The sequence below is a fragment of the Mobula hypostoma genome, chromosome 4 (assembly GCF_963921235.1).
Source record: "Mobula hypostoma chromosome 4, sMobHyp1.1, whole genome shotgun sequence".
NCBI lineage: Eukaryota > Metazoa > Chordata > Chondrichthyes > Myliobatiformes > Myliobatidae > Mobula > Mobula hypostoma.
Genome location: NC_086100.1, coordinates 10179627 through 10198703, shown reverse-complemented (window position 1 = coordinate 10198703; position 19077 = coordinate 10179627). Strand labels below are relative to the sequence as shown.

Here is a 19077-nt window from a genome sequence, read left to right as displayed (position 1 = left end):
TTGTCATAACATCATATGACCATAAGACGTAGGGGCAGAATTAGGTGATTTGGCCCATCGAGTCTGCTCCGCAAAGCAATCATGGCTTATCCTGTTTTCCCTTTCTCGATTCCATTCCTGGCCTTCATTTTCATGCCATGTCCAATCAAGAAACTATCAATCCCTGCCTTAAAAACACCCAGCAACCTCGCCTCCACATACGCCTGCAGTAAGAAATTCCACAAATCACCATGCTCTGTCTAACGAAATTTCTCTGCAAGTCTGTTTGAAATTGTGGCCCCTTTATCTTGAGACTGTACCCTCTTGTCCTAGACCACACCCAACCCACATCCGTCAGAAACATCTTTTTCACATCTACTCTGTCTAGGTCTTTCAACATTCCAAAGTTTTGGATGGTATCCTACCTAATCCTTCCAAATGTCAGCTAGTGCAGACACAGAGCTATCGAAATTTCTTCTTATAATAACCCTTTCATTCCCGGGGTCATTCTTGGGAACCGCCCCAGGACCCTCTCCTAAGCCACCACATCATTGCTCCGATGAAGAGCCTAAAACTGTTCAAAATACGCAAGGTGAGGCCTCGCTAGTGCCTTATGAAGCCTCGGCATCACACTCTTTTCTTGTTTTCTAGACCTCCTGGAGGTAATGCTGACATCAGATTTGTCTTAATCACACCGACTCAATCTACAAGTTAACCTTTACGTTGTTCTGCATAACTGAATGCTGGAGGAACTCAGCGGGTGAACGGCCTCTATGGAGGAGAATAAGGGTCGATATTTCATGCGGAAGCTATTCGTCATGACTGGAGAGGCTGATCGGCTCCGCCCAAGCTCCGCTTCTTCAACTCTCTGAAATACTCCACGCGTCCTTTCCAGTCCTAATGAAAGGACTAGGCACAAAGAGTGACGATCCATTAGCCTCTGGAGATACTTCCCGACCTGTTAAGTTCCTCCAGCATTAGTTATGTGCTGCTTTGATCCAGTTATCCGAGTACTGTGTATTACTAGAATTATAGTTCCTCTCGTGTACTCTCCTTTGGCGTGCAATGACTCCTGCTTTTTTGTGAAGTGGAGCGGGTTTGGTGTCTTGAGCTGGTGAAATAAACAAGAACCACTGTGCCCCCAGATTCGAGATCAGTACTGCAAACATCCTTTATCGACACCAAGAAAATATTTACATTTTAAGTCGTTGTCGTGACATCTGATTAAATTCGGAATCTAAGCACTTTCATCATCTCATCTTAAATTCGGAATCTAAGCACTTTCATCATCTCATCTTATATATATCCCACAGTTTTGATTTTGAAATCTTCCGACTGGTGCAGACAATGATTTTTGCCATTGAAGAAATAAACCAAAATGAGAATCTCCTCCCGGGGATCACACTCGGGTATCAGATACACGATGACTGCTCGTCCCCCGCGATCGCCTCGAAAGCAGCTCTCGCTTTGATCAATGGAGAAGAGGAATCGATTGAATTCCCTCAATGTAGAGGTTCCTCCAACGTCGCTGCCATTGTTTGTTGCGATATGTCTACAAATTCCACCGGAACCGCAAGGACAATGGGATCCTTCGGGATTCCGCTGGTAACGTGTCGAATATTTTACTTCATTTTTACTCTTGCGGTACAAGTATCCTTATTCGAAAGGACACAAACATATGATCTCCACGCGCCTTAATTTAGGATAGTAGCACAATAAAAATCGTTACTAGATATATTGAGACTTCTAGAGTGCTTGATATCCATCATATATAATATTCTATCGACCTGCTATCCAGCTGAGGTTCCCTCAGGCGTTATAGATCAGGGAGGTATGTGCAGATAAGCTCACACTAACTTTAAGTACTCCCAATACCGTGTGTCTTAAATAGCCCTTAATAACCCAGAGTAGCTCCTTGCCTTCACGTTTGAGTTAACTACTCGGCCCGGTGGAACCGTTTCTATGGACGGGAGAGAGGGGAAAGGCGAAATATCTGGAGCTTTAAACCAGTCACTTCCAGTAGATGGGGCACGTTAACCGTGGTCTACAGCTCATCTAAGAAAAGGAAAACTCTGACCTCAGACTTACCCTGTCTTGCGGATATACCACTCGTGGGAAAGGCTTCAAGATGAATCCCCGCGGAAAATCCCGAGGTGACCTTCCTAAGGCAGTCGACGTTGAGTTTAACGCTGGCGAGAAACTCCAGTAAAGCTGTTGCTGTCAAACACTGCCGGACATCGCTGTTTCTTTGGATTCATCAGCTGCGTGGGGTGGGATGGGGGCTAGGGGGTCTGCTACATGCGTAACTGTTAACTCTCTACATCCTACTGTCCTGTCTTCCGTATCATGCAGAGAGTTGGGAGGCAATTTCTATGGTCGGCCTCGACAAACGGAGGGCCTCTTATTTCCACCATAATAAGTTATGAGCCATTGCCAGTAATTAACTGTAAAAATTAACGTAGCCCTTGTTAAATATCGCGTAATAGAACAAATATCAATCAGCTCAACATCAAAGCATTCGGCATAGTTGTGTTCTGCCAAAATAATTAACTAAACTCAGAACTAAACTGGTCCCTTTTGTTTATGCACTACCCTCAGTACTTCGTTCGTGTGCCTAAGGGTCTCTTAAACAGGTCACTCCTATTTGCTTGCACCTCCACCCTCTGCGTAAAAGTTATGTTTGGCACATCGAAATTAAACATAACCACTTTCACTTTAAATGCACGTTCTCTGTTTCAGACATTTAAACCTTGAAGAGAGATACCGGTAATCTGTCGATGCCTCTCATAAACCTCTGTCAGATCTCTCCTCGGGCTCAACCATTCTGGTTAAAAGAATACAAATATACCACAGCTCTGTTAATAGAAAATAACATATAATCCAGGCAGAAATCTAGTAAATATCTTATGCACCTCGTTCAACGCTTCCACATCGTTCCTGTAATGCAGCGACCAGAATCGAATGTAATTATCGTGAATTGTCTTATCAGAATTTTACTACCAGAAAAATAAGTTAGTATTTTAAGATACAATGTAAATTATTTCAGTAATTCCGGTTTTATATTTTTCACATTCTTCATGTTATATGTAAAATGTCATAGTTATTGCCGAAGATTTTAAAAAATCACCATGAACCGCAAAATGTACATCTGTCAATTTCATTTAAAAACACAGACCAGGTATTAATCAATTTAACTCCTTCTCTACAGGTTAGTCACTACTCCACCTGCTCCTGTCTCAGCGATAAGAGAGAATACCCCACCTTTTTTAGAACTATTCCTAGCGACCAGTACCAGTCCAAACTCCTTGCTGAACTGGTGAGAACCTTTGGCTGGACTTGGATTGGAACTATTAGAAGTAATACCGATTATGGTAATTTCGGTATGCAAGGATTTGTGGAACACGTGGAAAAATTTGGCGTCTGCATTGCCTACTCTGAGTCATTTTATAGGACCGACACGGCAGAGAAAATCAGTAGAGTTGTCCAGGTGATTAAACAGGCGTCTACTAAAGTGGTAGTGGCCTTTGCTCACCCTGGTGAAATGCGAATTTTATTGAATGAGATTTGGCGGCAAAATGTAACCGGAATACAATGGATTGGAAGTGAATCCTGGGTGACAAGACACTTTCTTCCACCTGAACAAAGAACAATTTATCTCACCGGGACAATTGGTCCAACCACGCAAAGGACAGAGGTAGATGACCTCAGAGATTATCTTCATAACGTCCATCCTTCCAATTTCCCTGACAATATTTTGATGATGGAGTTTTGGGAAAATTTATTCACCTGCTCCTTTAGCATAGACAACGGGACAATTCCAGAAAACTCTCGAGATCAAGTTCGGCAATGCACTGGAACGGAACTGATGGAAGGGATAGAAAATAGCTATCTTCCAGCGATAATGGACGGGAGTTCGTACCACGTGTATAAAGCGGTCTACTCCATTGCTCACGCACTGCACGACATGTTCACCTGTGTGGAAGGAGACGGACCCTTTGTGAATAACTCTTGCGCGCATATTGCAAACTTCGAGCCTTGGCAGGTACGCCTATATCATTACGAAACAAAGCACCAAATGGATATCACCGACCGGTACGATTGTGGTTTGTGGCTTATACCGTTCAATTTTCGTATGCGGGTAATCAACCACCTAGGGCTATATTTTATCAAAGAATTGTATTTGTGGCGATCAAACAGTAATTCTCCGACAATGACTTAGACCATAAGATCATAAGATATAGGAGCTGATTTAGGCCATTCGACCCTTAGAGTCCGTGCGCCTTTTCTTCATGGCTGATCGATTTTCCTCTCAATACATTCTCTTGCTTGTTCCCATAACATTTCAAACCGTGACCAATCAAGAACCTATCAAGCTCGGCTTGAGCTGCACCAGGTTACCTGCCTCCACAGCCTCCTACAGCAACAAACTCCACAGGTCCCCTCTTTTGGCTAAATAAACGCCTTCTCAACTCTACCAAATGGACATCGCTCTATATTGAGGCTCTAGGCCTTGGTGCTAGAATTCCCCACCAAGGGAAACACCTCTTCACATTAACTCCGTTAGGCCCTCCAACATTCAATAGGATTGAGTACTATTCTTCTCTCATTCTACTTAATTCTAGAGAGAAGAAGCCTAGAACCTTAGACCGTTGCAAATATGATAACGATCTCATTGCCGGAATCATTTCGTTGATGTCTTCTGAACGCTCTCCAACGAGAGCACATCCTTTCTTAAACTCCTCACAATATTCCAGATGTCACCTAACCGGTGCCTTACAGCACACTAGATCCTTGCTTTTGTATCCTAATCCTCTTGAAAGGATCGCAAAGATTTCATTCGTCTACCTCACCACGGATTGAAACTGCAAATTAAATTTTCGGGAGCACTGCAAATAATCTATAGTTTATTCCTTCTACGAAATTGCATGATCACACACTTAACGACACTGTAGTCCGTCTGCCACCTATTTGTCCATTCCCCTAAATCCTTCTGCAGACACTCACCTTCCTCAATACTGCCCTCCCCTCCACCTGTCTTCGTATCATCACCTAACTTGGCCACAATTCCATCAATTTCATAGTACAAATCATTAACAAACAACGTAAAACACGACCGCTGTGGAAAATCTCTAGTCACCTGCAGACTTGTCCGAAAAGTTTCACGCTATTCCGTCTCTTTGCCTCGTGCCAATCAGTCGCTGCTCGAACTATTCCTGGAAAACCACGACTCTTATTTTGTTTAGCAGCCTTAGATGCAGCACCATCTCAACGCTCTTCTGAAAATCGAAGTACACGACATCCATCGATTCTTCTTTGTTTATTATTCTTGTTGTTTCTTCAAAGATTTTCAACTGAATTGTCAGGCACGATTTTCCCTTAAGAAAAGCATAATTACTTTGGGTTAATTTATCATGGTACTCCAAATACCCGGAAACAACATCCTTAACCAATCGACTCCAAAATTGTCTCAACCACTGTGGTCAGGGTAACTGGCCTATAATTTTCTTGCTTCTGGTCCTACTCCCTTCTCAATGAGTGGAGTGACATTTACAATTTCCAGTACTCCCGAACTATGCAGAATCTACTGATCATTATTAAATCCTCCACAATCTCTCAGTTACGACTTGTAGAACCATGGGGACCAGTCCAGCAGACTTCTTTGTTTCCCAAGTACCAACTCCATTGTAATCGCAGTAGCACGCACTTCTGCCGATATATCTGACTTTGGCTTCTCCCTTTCCAATTGCCCGGTGAAACCTATCATATTATGATTGGTTGTTTCCCAAGGGTTCTATAACTTGAGCTCCCTAATCATATCCGGTTTATTACAGAGCACCCCCATCCCCCTAGTGGGCTCAACGACAACCCTGCTCCAGAAATTTCACAAATTCACGTCTTAGGATCCTGCATCAGCTTGCTTTTCCCAATCTATCTGCATATTGAAATAACCCGTGACTAAGCTAACATTGGCTATTTGACATACTCTTTCTGTCGCCCACAGGAATTTTTAGACCACATCCTGGCTACTGATAGAAGGCTTGTAAAGCTTGTAGTTTTATTACCCTTGAGTTTTTTTTATATATCTACTCACAAGGATCCTGTATCTCTCGGTCCTATGTCACCTGTTTCTATAGTTTTGATTTTATTGCTTACCAGTACCGACAATCCGCCTTCTCTGCCTACCTGTCTGTCATGTAAATAGATTATGTATCCTTGGATATTAACCTCCCGATTTCAAACGTATTTCAGCGATGACTCTGTGATATCAAAAACATCATAGTTGCGAATTCCTAACTGGCTACTTGATGATCTACCCTGTTTCGTATACCGTGTGCAATCAAACTTAACACGTTCTATCCTGTTTTACTCAAACTTTACAAATTTGCCCCCCTTTCATTTTGCAAATCCCCGGACTGACTGCAGTTTTCCCTATCATCTACCTATTCTTGCTGAGAGCCTCACCGTACACCACCTCCATTTGTGAACCAACATTGGTATCCTCAGTCCGACCACTCTGGTTCCCATCACCCTGCAAAATTTTCTTAATGCCCAAGAAAATATCCCAATGAATCATAACTCTGAAACCCTGTCCTCTCAGTTTCTCAGTTTCTCAGCCACCCATTGATCTTCCAACTCTTTCCCTTTTCTTTCCCTCAATGCCGTGTTGAACAGGTAGAGATTATTACTCTGGAGGTTCTGTTTTCCACCATATTAAAAAAAAGCAGGCTTCTTCAAGCCTAACGGTAAATGGATGCAGTCTTAGGATGATAAGTAAAGTTCAGTTCAGTTCGTGGTATTGAGTTGAGTAGTGATGGAGAGGGAGAGGTGTTGTGTTTGTCCGAGTAAGCCGATGCCGTTGGTTCTTCCTGTTGTCCTCCGAAAACTTCTAAAAGTCAGCAAATGTGACCACAACAAGGGGACCGTTTTCTGTGGTGGATTTATCAACCCAGGCGAGGATTGGACACACTAATAATTTCCCACCGGTCACAACTTTTCCACACTGCAAGAGCCACTGATCGATCCTCTAGAAACCCACCTTTCTGTGCGCACAACAAAGCACATCCAGTATCCAAAACCATGTGTGTCCAACAACCAGCTGACCTTGTATTTATCTCAGCATGTTGAACACCAGCTGTCCATCACGTAGCTCCTCCCTTCTCTCTCTGTAGGAACTCAGAAGCTGGCAGTGTCCTTGCAGAAATTCCAAGCAAACTGTGAGCAGTTTTCGCCTCTCTCTCTCTCTCTCTCTCTCTCTCTCTCTCTCTCTCTCTCTCTCTCTCTCTCTCTCTCTGTGTCTCTCTCTCTCTCTCTTAATAAGAAGGTGTTTCTGCTGTACACCTCTCTTTCTCTTTTTAAAAGCACAGTTCATAGGGATAATTCAGGATCCGGTCACATTAGGGCCTTCTCTCTTTGCTTTCCCAAAGGTTTCAAAGGTGCATTTAATGTCAGAAAAATGCATACAATGTACATCCTATTTTTTTTCTTGACAAACATTCACGAATACAGTGGGGTGACCCAAAGTATGAATAAGAGTTAAATGTTAGAACCCTAAAGTCCCCCCCCCAGCTCCCCCCACCAACGTATAAGCCTAGCAAAGTTCTGACCATCTCCCTCCCCCACCAGCAATAAAAATACATCGGTGCGCTCCACCGAGTTCTCAAGCGTGCAACAAAGTATCAATAAAGACACAGACATGTGGTACCCCAAAGACTATTCGTCCACCTGCTATTCGAGATACTACAAGCTAGCTTTCTCTCTCTCTCTCTCTCTCTCTCTCTCTCTCGCTCGCTCTCTCTCTCTCTCTCGCTCGCTCTCTCTCTCTCTCTCGCTCGCTCTCTCTCTCTCTCTCGCTCGCTCTCTCTCTCTCGCTCTCTCTCTCTCTCTCTCTCTCTCTCTCTCTCTCTCTCTCTCACATAAGAGAAAAAAGAGGTGTCCTCTTCAAAGCTAGAGGGGAGGAAGAACAAACAATTCGCTGATTCACGATGCTAAAAGTCTGTTGTGTAACGTCTCCCAAGCTCTCTGCCCAAAGAACGGGTCTCTGGGCACACAGCCAGCAGCCAGCTTGCTGCATTACATCTTCCGTCTCCCACGACCCACACTTTTCCTGCAGCGACACCGACCTCGACTCCGCCCGCCTCCAGAGCCACGAAATCGCGGAACCCTGAAGGAGCACTGGTCTCCTCGGCCGCGTGTTCGGCATATCAAATACCGGCGAGTCCTGAGATCACCAGAGCGGGTCCCATTACCGTAAAGAACTGAAGTCAGCGTGTAACTCCAGGTCGGAGTTTTCAAAAGAACCCTGTAAGGGAAAAATAGAGGTATTAAAGATCGAAATAGAGGTGTTTCCGAAGATCCAAGCAAAGGCACCATCATTCTCCTAAGTCCCTCCCAATTCTTATGACATTATTACCAATATGTACCAAAATGTCAGGGTGCTCACTCTCCCCTCCAGAATATCACGTACCGTATCCGAGATGTAGCCGGCTCTGGCACCTGTGAGACAACGTGCTATCAGGGTTTCTCTACCCCGTCTGCAGACACTCCTAGCTAATCCTCGAACTATGGAATCACGTATCACCAATGCATTCCTCCTCTACCACTTTCCCTTCTGCGACAAAGCGCCAGATTCAGTACCAGACAACCGGTCGCAGTGCTTCCCGCGAGAAGTATCGAAAACTGTACACTTGCAATTTAGAGGAACAGCCAGACGGGTACACTGCTCTGGCATCCTATTCCCCTTCCCTTGCCTGACAGTCAACTATTCACCTACCTCCTTCATCCTTAGGGTTCAACCTCCAAGTATCTGCTGTCTATCATTTGCTTAGTTTGTCTTATGAGTCAATGGTCATCAAGTTTCACCATAATACCATGAGACAGAGGGGCTGAATTAAACTATTCAGCACATTAATTCCGTTCCGCCATTTCATCACGGCAGATTCCATATCCCATTCAACCTTATACCCGATCCGAGACGTGATTGACCCTGGCCCCTGGGAGGTAACATGCCATGTAGCCCTCTATCCGACATCCACAGCCTCTACTAACTACTAATATATCTCTGGAGACACATTTCACCGCTACAATCCTCCTCTTCCACGTTTCCCTGTGACCCACTTCGCCAGACTCAGTACCAGAAAATCGGTCGCTATGCTTCCCCTGAACTGTATCAAAAATCTTATGAATTATAGAGGGAAACGGCCACAGGAGCGCTCATTAACGACTGCCTAGTTCTCTTCCCTTTACTCTCAGTCACCCATTCAGATGCCTCCTGCAACCTTGGTGTGACCACCTTTCTGTGGCAAATGATTATCATTTCCTCTGTTTCCCTGATGAGCCAAAAGTATTTTGGTATGCAGCTCTAGTTCCTTAGTACGTTCTCTGAGGGGCTGTAGCTCGGTGAATGTGGTACAGATATGGTTATTCTGGAGTTTGGAGGTCTTTCGGAACTCACGCACCCCTTTCACAGTACAAACGCAGCCACTGGAGCCATTTTCACAACCCTGACTATATGCTAACAGATGACGAACGAGCAAGAAAAAGCTTACCACATACTTGTGTCGCCCACGATGGATATAGGAGAAGCCTGCTTAGCCAAAGACAAACGACTGCCTTAAATACCACTGTCCCACTCCAACAATAGTCCCTGCACTTGCCCCAGTATCGTTTTTATTCGTCCTTGCTAACGAAATCCAGTACTCCCTTTGGCCGTTGTTACGGCTATGCAGCACTGATTTGTAAAGCTCTCCCCTTCACCTGGATGAAGATATCTTTACACTTTGCTTCTGAGGCCTAACTTCCCATGCACATAGCACGCTAAGCTGTAAGTGTGGAATGGAGTAGCTAATATATAGGGGTGCAAACTCCACCAATGTCTGTAATTCACGTATCGATCATTAACAGAGGACATTAACTGAAGTATGAAGGTTGACGAGGGCAATGGTACACATTTTCTGCTTTCCAGAGATTAGATCCGCATGGAATTTACTCCTCTGTATTAACTGGTGGTGAAGAGGCATCTTCCAATAGACTAGTTGGAAAAGGGCTGCACTATTTCTCCTGAGCAGCGGCGTGCATTCGCAGAGGACGATTTGAAATAAATACGTACCTTGGATCTACAACCCACACCCTCTTATTCAGTGGTTATACCTGGGGATCCATGGCAAACTGTATTATTCCTTGAAGACCCTCTACCCTCCCAAAATTATCTACGTTATACCTCTGATACGCTTGTAATATCAATGCTGAAAATCAAACTGCTGCAGGGAATTACCGGGTCAGGTACCATTTCCGGAGGTAAATTGACAGTCGACCAGTTCCAGCCACAGCTGAAGCCTGGTCCGCTGAGCTTCACTACCAGTACCTTTTTGCATCAGCTATTTTATGCCAGATTCAATCTTCAGCACTCTTAAATAAGCGGCTCTTTTCTACTTGCAGGGCAGCACATTTCATTCATTTACGTTTACGGTAAATTTGAATGTCAGTGCTTATGTGGACCAGATCAATTCACCTCCATTGCCTCCTTCCACCCTAGTTGCTGCACTACCTCCGCTCCGTGAATTTCACAGCGAAAGAAGGAGAAACCGTATATTTTGATGAAAATGGTGACTCGGTGCCACGATACGAATTCGTGAACTTACAAACGAATTTCAAGGGCAGCGTCGACATTGTAAATGTCGGATATTATGATGGATCGGCTCCGGCAGGGCAGGAGCTAACGCTGAATATCGAGAAAATCATGTGGAGCACGGGTGGAAAAGCGGTATGGCTCCTTTACCATGTATTTACACTGGCGAAATGAAAAAGAGCTGCATGCCTGTGATATGGGTGATATTGTAGAAATATATATTGCCGATTATGCTCTAGCTTAATGCAATGGAAGGTTCAGTCTCGACAGTTCAGCCTGTTTTGGTACTAGCTTAGAAGAATGAGGGTTGACCTTATTCAAAGGTTGCAGGTCGTAAGGGTCGATGTTGAGATTGGTTGATCGGCTGGAGAATGTAGAATAATGGGAAAAAATCACGAGGTACGCTTTTCATCATTTCATTCTGAGGTACGTAGACATTTGCTTCCAAGATGTTCGTGCATCTCCGGGATTATCTGCCTCCTTCGTGTGGTTAAGGCCAGATCATGAGTTATGTTTAAGATGGAAACAGATAAATATTCGAAAGGAACTGAGCTACTAAATGTGAGTTGATGCCAGCCATGAATTGAATGGTACATCGAAGAATCGAATAGGCTACTCTTAATATCACTGTGTCCTTGTGAGTAATTAATTCTGATTCTTCTTCCCACAGTAACATTTACTCACCATAAAATATTATTGGTTAACTCCAGTTTGTTTTTTCAGAGTCATAAGATTACTGTGTCACGGAACACAACAGCACAGAAACAGGCCCTTTCGCCCATCTAGTCTGTTCTGTGCGGAACTGTTACAAACTTTAGTCCCATACACCTGCACACGCACAATAGACCTACAAACATGTCCCATCCATGTACTTACCAAAACTTATTTTAAACAGGACTTCTGTCACCCTTAACAATAAGTACTCCTGTGTGAGTACTGTTGGGGCGGGGCGGCATACCTGGGGGAAGCAACAGTGGCAGCGCCTCTGGCACAGAGTCTGGCCCCCTGGCTCAGAAGGGTAGGGAAAGGAAGAAGGCGGCAGTAATAGGGGACTCTATAGTTAGGGATCAGACAGACAATTCTGTGGACTCAAGAAAGAAACGCAGATGGTAGTTTACCTCCCAGGTGGCAGGGTCTGGAATGTTTCTGATCGCGTCGCCGATAATCTGAAGTGGGAATGTAAACAGCCGGACGTCATGGTAGGAAAAAGGAAGACGACCTGAAAACAGACGATAGGGAGTTAGGAAGGAAGTTGAGAAACATAACCTCAATGGAAGAAACCTCGGGGTTGCTGCATGTGCCATGCGACTGCGAGTATAGGAGTAGAGTGAGGTGGAGGATACACGTGTGGCTGAGGGATTGGAGCAGAGGGCAGGGATTCAGATTTCAAGATCATTAGGACTTATTTTGGGACAGGCGTAAGCTTAAGAAAAAGCATGAGTTGCACTTGAATCCGAGGGGGACAAATATCCTGGCACGAAAAAGTTTGCTAAGGCTATTTGGTCAGAGCTTAAACTAGAATTGCTGGGAGTGGGAACTAAACTGAAGAGACGGTGGAATTGCCGTTGGCTCACAAATAGAGAACGCTTAGAGACAGTGCGAGAGGGAAGATTTATACGTCATCAACATAACTTGCCACTTCCTGTATTCAATACATTGACTTACGAACGCCAATGTGCCAAAAGTTTTCTGAACAAACCTGTCCACCCGTAACTTCACATTCAATGAATTATAGATCTCCAGTTTTATGAACTATTCCCAGATCCCGTTACTCATAGGAACTACTCAGTGCCCTGCCGCTCACAGTGGCAAGTCCTACCCTAGATTTCTTCCCTGAGTGCAACGCCTCAAACCTATCTGCATTAAGTTCCATCTGTCATTATTCAGCCCATTTTTTCAACTGTTATATGGCCCATCTTAAGCTTTGACAGTCAAATTCGAGTTCCACTACAGGCCTCGTACTGCAGTCATCAGTTACCTGCTGATCTGGTTTACCACATTATCATTCAGATGGTTAACATAGATGACAAGCTACAAAGGACCCAGCACACCACTAGTCACAGATATCTCGTCAGACGTGCAATCATCAACTGCAACTCCATGGCTTCTTCAGTGAAGACAATTCTTCTTCCAGAATGCCAACCGACAGTAACTTCTTGACCAGCCATTGTTGAGGGATCTTGCTGATGTCCCTACCCGGCAGAGAACATCCTTAGATTTCATCACCTTCCCTGCTAACTTCCTCGAAAATACTCAATGCTGCTGTTTAGATACAAGCTCCCACGTATCAAGCCATGTTGATTATCGCTATCAGTCGAAATAGTTCTGTATTCGGTCCCTTCAAATACTTTAAAATACCTTACCCATTATTAATGACAACACTTTACCCGTTATTAATGTCAGTAGCACCTTCCTTTATTTTACATCACATATTTTACTCCTGACCAGATCTTCGGCCATCTCAAATATACGACTTTTCTTTATGTGGTACTTATTATGCAGCACATCTCAATCGCGGCAAATGTGAACGTCTGTGTTTTCCATGCTGCGAATTGACGTCCCTCTTACGGAATACCGTGACATAAAATGTGGTATGCCACTTTTCTGCTTTGAGGAAATGTATAATAGTTGCTAGGAGAGGGATTGGAGAGGGATGGTTTGCTTTGAATATTGGTAACCTTAAAAGAAGAGAGCAGGAGCAGTCGGCACATTTTGCGCGCCGATGTTCCGGGGAAACATTGGATTTTGCATAACGATGCACTTGGCAAGATTCAATAAAAGGAGCGGTCATTAATTGAGTGGATCACTGTAAGAGTGGGAAATTGACCGTGGGTTCTTCGAAACTTGCCTCAAGAACGTGTTGGAATTCTTTGAGCAACTTTAAGTGAGTAAAAACGGACTTGTAGGTTTTGACATTGAGAAGGCCATTGGTACCGTAATACAACGAAGTTACTGGCAATAGTTAGAGCATTCGTTGAATGGTAGGGTGTAGTGATTGGGAAGAAAAGGATAATTTTCTGGTTGATCAGAAGTGACTAGAGGTGTTCCACAAGGGGTAGTGCGGGGACCATTTCCTTTTATGCTGAAGATCAATGATTTAGATTATGCAATAGATGCGTAAGCGGCAGCAAGCAACAATCCTCCAACCACCCACCAGCAAAAAAGGATTGGCACCCACCAACAAGTACTCCAGCGTGAGAAAAGCAACACCAAAGACACAGACCTGAAGTACTACAAAGACTACATTCATCACCCAGCATTCGACATACCACAGGCTCTCTCTCTCCCTAATAAAGGAGAAAAAAATTTCTCAGTTTCACAGCAAAAGGGGAGACAGAACAAGCAACTCGCTGTTTTATGATGTTAAAAGTCCGTTGCGTCGCTTTTTCGGAGCTCTCTGCCCAAAGATCTGGATTCTCTGTTCACACAACCTTAGATCTTCCATCTCCTACGACACTCCGGCCTTCTGCTGGGACACCGAACTCCGATGCCCCCCGTCTCCATATCCACGAAAGGTTGATCCTCCGGAGGCGAGCCGAGCTCTTAGGCAGAGCTCTTGACGTGCCGAACAACGGCCAGTTATGAAACCCCGAGATGGTGTTCCATTCCCGCAAAGAATGTCAGTCAGCGTGTAACTCCAGGTCAGGGTCTTCAAAATAACCCTGAAAAGGAAAAAAAAAGAGATATTAAAGATGGAAATAGAGCGGTTTCTGACGATGCAAGCAAAAGAGCCGCCATTAGGCCATTAACCCTCCTAAGCTCCGCCGTCTTTTCCTTGGCATGCATTTTGATAGTAGAAATAAATGTGCAGCCTATTTTCTAAACTGCGAGAACGTCCAAAAATCTGAGATCCAAAGCGACTTGGGACTCCATGGGAAGAACATCCGAAAGGCTAACTTACAAGTTGCGACGGTAGCGTGGAAGGCCAATACAATCTTGGCATTCTTTTCAAGAGGTAGAGAATACAAGATCAGGGTGTGATGCTGAGGCTTTTTAAGGCAATGGTGAGACCTCGTCTTGAGTATTCTGAACAGCTGTGAACTTCCCGGCTAAGAAAATCTGAGCTGCTATTGGAGAGGATTCAGAGGAGGTTCACAAGAATGATTCCTGAAATGAAATGGTTTATCGTACGAGGAATGCTTGATGGGTCTGTACTTGTACTCGCTGAGTTAGAAGGATAGGATGGTGGATCTCTTTGAAAACTTTCGAATTTTTCAAGGCCGATACAGAGTAGATGTGGAAGGAGTTTGTTCATCGTTCGGGAGTCTAGGACAAGAGGATACAGACTCAGGATGCACAGGCGTCCATTTAAAGCAAAAATGCAAAGAAATTTCTTCAGCCAGTGGGTGGTGAATTTGTGGATTCGTTAGCACAGGGAACTGCACAGGCCAGGTTACTGAGTGCATTTAAGGCAGAGGTTGATAGTTTCTTGATTGAACACAGCATCAAAGGTTACGGGAGAGGAGCGGTGTGCGGGGGTGGGGAGGGTAAGAAAGCATCAGGCATGATTGAAGACTGCAACACACTTGATGAGCCAATGGCCTCAACCTCCTCCAATGTTTGTGGTTTTATGGAGATTTTCGATGGATGTTTTTCATCTGTATTCAGTCGGAAGATTGACACCGAGTCTTTAGAATTGAGGCATGGAGGTTGCGAAATCATGGACACTATTCAGACCACAGGTCAAGCAGATATTTGCTGGGGAAGATTAGAGCAGGTAAACCCCAGGATTTGGCAAAATGTTTTCTGTTCGAGGCCAATAAACGGGACCTTTTCAGAATGGCAGGCAGTGACTAGTGGGGTACCGCAAAGCTCAGTGCTGGGACCCCAGTTGTTTACAATATATATTAATGACTTGGATGAGGGAATTAAATGCAGCATCTCCAAGTTTGCGGATGACACGAAGCTGGGCGGCAGTGTTAGCTGTGAGGAGGATGCTAAGAGGATGCAGGGTGACTTGGATAGGTTGGGTGAGTGGGCAAATTCATGGCAGATGCAATTTAATGTGGATAAATGTGAAGTTATCCACTTTGGTGGCAAAAATAGGAAAACAGATTATTATCTGAATGGTGGCCGATTAGGAAAAGGGGAGGTGCAACGAGACCTGGGTGTCATTATACACCAGTCATTGAAAGTGGGCATGCAGGTACAGCAGGTGGTGAAAAGTGCGAATGGTATGCTGGCATTTATAGCAAGAGGATTCGAGTACAGGAGCAGGGAGGTACTACTGCAGTTGTACAAGGCCTTGGTGAGACCACACCTGGAGTATTGTGTGCAGTTTTGGTCCCCTAATCTGAGGAAAGACATTCTTGCCATAGAGGGAGTACAAAGAAGGTTCACCAGATTGATTCCTGGAATGGCAAAACTTTCATATGAAGAAAGACTGGATGAACTAGGCTTGTACTCGTTGGAATTTAGAAGATTGAGTAGGGATCTGATTGAAACGTATAAAATCCTAAAGGGATTGGACAGGCTAGATGCAGGAAGATTGTTCCCGATGTTGGGGAAGTTCAGAACGAGGGGTCACAGTTTGAGGATAAAGGGGAAGCCTTTTAGGACTGAGATTAGGAAAACCTTCTTCACACAGAGATTGGTGAATCTGTGGAATTCTCTGCCACAGGAAACAGTTGAGGCCAGTTCATTGGCTATATTTAAGAGGGAGTTAGATATGGCCCTTGTGGCTTGGGGGATCAGAGGATATGGAGGGAAGGCTGGTGCAAGGTTCTGAGTTGGATGAACAGCCATGATCATAATAAATGGCGGTGCAGGCTCGAAAGGGCTGAATGGCCTACTCCTGCACCTATTTTCTATGTTTCTATGTTTCTAATGCTGAAATTACAGGGGACCTCTCAGTGATAGATAAAACATGCCTTGCTTCGAGGGATATGCTGGAGAATTGGAGGTTAGCTAATGTTGTTCTGTTATTTTAAAAGGGCTCCAGTATCTTTCAGAAACTTCTTGACTGGAGAGTCTGAAATCAGTAGTGGTAAAGTTATTGGATGGTATTCTAAGGGACCGGATACACATGTATTTGGTTAGACAAGGACAGTTGAGGGATAATCAACATAGCTTTGTGGGTGGAATGCCGTGTCTCATCAGTTTTATAGGCTTTCCAGGAATTTACCAGGCAATGTCGTCCATGACTTCGGCAACGCCTTTGACAATCTCCCACATGGAAGTTTGTTCAGGAAGTGTCAGCCGCTTGCAGTGTACAGCAAGGAGACGAGCAACTGGATCTGGAGCAGCTTGAAAAACGGGCTGAAAATGCAAATGGGATTTAATGCAGCCCAATGACCGAAGTAGTTCTTACACACTGAGAGATAGAGCACTGAAGGGTACGGCACAACAGAGAAACCTGTGATGTGTTAGGAATGTCTTCAGATGCAATCATTTACCACTTCTTACTAGCTTATTTCAGGAGAACCGCGATTTTGAAATCCGGATTTTATCAGCTCTAAATGAGGCAAAATACCCTCACTTCCAAAGTCTGAAAGTAGTCGTTTCAGCATCTACCATGTGTATCTTCTCATTCTTTATTTATAATATTGCCCATAATTTACTTATTTCAAATTTCTTTGGTTATTTAGTTTCTTCCACCTTCTCAAGCTCAATTATAAGGCTTTCTGTCAGTTATTCAGCATGGTTAGCTGCATCATTTACAAATCCAATTAATACCATCAGGACATTTTCCGCTTTTACAGATCCCGCGAGCTGCTTGCTCAGAACCATGTCGACCTGGAACAAGAAAAGTCACTCGGAAAGGGCAGCCGATATGTTGTTTTAACTGTGTCGAGTGCGCCAGTGGTCAGATCAGCAACGTCACTGGTAAGTGCTGAGATAGGCAGCAATTTCTCACATTTCCACGGTTCGAGGTCCGAGCTCCCACACATTATAATATAAAGTGCTCATTTTCCCAGATTCCACGGATTGTATCAAGTGTCCATCGGAATACTGGTCCAATTACGCAAAAACCCAATGTGTTCTCAAGAAGGTTGAGTTTCTGTCGTTTGGAGACGTCATGGGGTTTGTATTAGTGGCCCTTTCTGTCGTTGGAGTGTGTTTTACATTGGCCACGGCTGCAATTTTCTACCGGTATCGACATACTCCGATGGTCAAAGCGAACAACTCCGAGCTCAGCTTCCTGCTCCTCTTCGCCCTCCTGCTTTGCTTCATTTGCTCCCTCGCCTTCATTGGACATCCATCGGGCTGGTCTTGCATGTTGCGCCGCACAGCTTTCGGGATTGTGTTCGTTCTCTGCATTTCCTGCATCTTAGGCAAAACAATCCTTGTAGTGGTTGCCTTTAAAGCAACTCTTCCTAACAGCAGCGCGATGAACTGGTTCGGACCGGCGCAGCAACGCTTGGGTGTATTCGTCCTTACCTTTTTGCAAGGTTTAGTTTGCGTTGTCTGGCTAAGTGTGTCACCTCCCTACCCCCTGAAAAACATGAGTTATTACAGAGACATCATTATTCTGGAATGTAACGTGGGCTCATTGATCGCCTTTTACTTGGTGTCGACCTATATTGCTCTGTTATCCATTGTGTGTATGGTGCTTGCTTTCCTTGCCAGAAAACTCCCGGACAGTTTCAATGACGCCAAGTACATCACCTTCAGCATGTTGATTTTTTGCGCTGTTTGGATAACTTTTATTCCAGCTTATGTGAGCTCTCCGGGAAAATACACCGTCGCTGTGGAAATGTTCGCTATCTGGGCATCAAGTTTCGGTCTGCTTGTCTGCATTTTTGCACCGAAATGTTACATTATCTTACTGAAACCAGAGAGTAATACAAAGAAAAATATGATGACGAAAGAGGCTTCACTGTAGCTACCAATTTGTAAACCCTTTGTATCATTACCTCAACAACACGTGTAATCCTCGTCCATTAAAAGTAGTTTTGATCCTTTTTTATGTGTCAACCGGTTAATTTTGTGAAAATTGAACTCAGATGTTTAAAATGTATTTACATCTGCTGGGAGTAGTTTCGATTCGATTTTGAGAATGTTTAACAACGAGTATGACCAAGAAGTAATGTCATGTCTGATTTCTGTATACGTTTACTTCATGATTCACTGCCTCTCCGTTTTCCAACATGCTTATTACTTCCTCGAAGAACTCTTAACAAATTTGAAGGGGGAGCATCATAGGACTGAGGGCCTTAGAAGAAAGAAAGGGGGAGGGGAGAACCAGAAGAAGATGGAGAACAGGCAAGGAGTGAATTTGAGAGGGAAAGAGAGAAAAAAAATAAATAAATACATACATAAATTAGGTATGGGGTAAAACAGGGAGGAGGGTCATTAACAGAAGTTAGAGAAATCAATCTTCATGCCATCAGTTTGGAGGCTACCCAGACGGAATACAAGGTGCTGTTCCCCCAACCTCAGTGTGGCTTCATCTCGACAGTAGATGCGGCCATGGATTGACATATTGGAATGCGAATGGCACGTTTAATTAAAACGTGTGGCCACTGGGAGAT

General features: G+C 44.2%; 1 protein-coding gene across 1 annotated transcript; it reads left to right on the top strand.

Moving 5' to 3' along the window:
* Positions 1-1299: 1299 nt before the first annotated feature.
* On the top strand, positions 1300-18428 carry LOC134344702 (extracellular calcium-sensing receptor-like). The gene is made up of 5 exons (XM_063044785.1): positions 1300-1584; positions 3188-4021; positions 10511-10727; positions 17285-17428; positions 17521-18428. Exons 1-5 carry the CDS (start codon positions 1327-1329, stop codon positions 18426-18428), a joined length of 2361 nt encoding a protein of 786 aa, XP_062900855.1. The 5' UTR covers positions 1300-1326.
* Positions 18429-19077: the final 649 nt, after the last annotated feature.